Source organism: Tupaia chinensis, unplaced genomic scaffold, assembly GCF_000334495.1.
Source record: "Tupaia chinensis unplaced genomic scaffold, TupChi_1.0 Scaffold146584_1, whole genome shotgun sequence".
Lineage (NCBI taxonomy): Eukaryota > Metazoa > Chordata > Mammalia > Scandentia > Tupaiidae > Tupaia > Tupaia belangeri.
In genome coordinates this window covers 424535-425406 of record NW_006206439.1, presented here as the reverse complement: position 1 = coordinate 425406, position 872 = coordinate 424535, and the positions used below count along the sequence as shown (strand labels likewise).

The following is an 872-nucleotide window of genomic DNA, read 5'->3' as shown; positions in this document are numbered from 1 at the left end:
AAAGAAAAAACCCCACAAAAAAAAAAAAAAAAAAAAAAAAAAGAAGAAGACTAGCTGCGTGTGGGTGGTGGCGTGGGGGCCCCCGGCAGCCTTCGGCCACAGAGTCCTGGGCTCGGCCCTCGCGAAACTTTACTAACGGCCTCGTCTACTCTGCCAGGAACTGGGCAGCTGGTGGCTTTGGACCTGATCTATATTTCTGGGGAAAAAAGTCAGCCAAACCCTGGAGAGCTAACGGACTTAACGGCCGAACACTTCATACGGTTCGAGCCCGAAAACCTGCACTCCACAGCGACAAGGCAGCTGGTTATTAGAAATGCCACGTGAGTGCCCCCAGGACCTGCCCCTGCACGCACCTCTTCTTCCTCACCTGCCCCTGAGGGCTCAGTGCGGCAGGAGGATCCTTCTGGGGGCCAGTGGGAAGTCTGGGCTCAGAACGATCCAGAGTGGCTGGAAGGACCCAGGAGCTCTCTGTCCACCATGGTCACCATGGTCTCTCATGTGGATATTGACATGTAACTCGTTCAAATCCAAGTGGGCCAGACCTGGTTCAGGGAGCCAGAGCCCGCATGGCCAGCCGGGATTCGAGAACAGGTCCCTGGCAACTTGAAAAACATACCCGGGGCACACCGTGCATGCCCCGAATCCTGCCAGGATGGAGAAATAGAGAAGGGAGAGACCACACCCCACTGGGGGGGGGTCCTTTCTCCCTCACTACGTCTTTTTCTCTCTGGCGAGCACACTCACTCTCTAGCAATTAAAAACAGACAAAAACAACAACAATACAAACAAAAAATAAAACACACACGCACATGCACACGCACACACACACACACACACACACACACACACACACACACACAGACCTGCGGTCC

General features: G+C 54.0%; 1 protein-coding gene across 1 annotated transcript in view; it reads left to right on the top strand.

The window, feature by feature from the left end:
- The window catches only part of DLEC1 (DLEC1 cilia and flagella associated protein), a 65629-nt gene that overhangs the window by 35884 nt on the left and 28873 nt on the right, over positions 1-872 (top strand). The window contains exon 12 of the mRNA XM_014584348.2: positions 158-320. Coding sequence (XP_014439834.1) covers positions 158-320 — 163 coding nt within the window. The remainder of the gene's footprint in view (positions 1-157; positions 321-872) is intronic.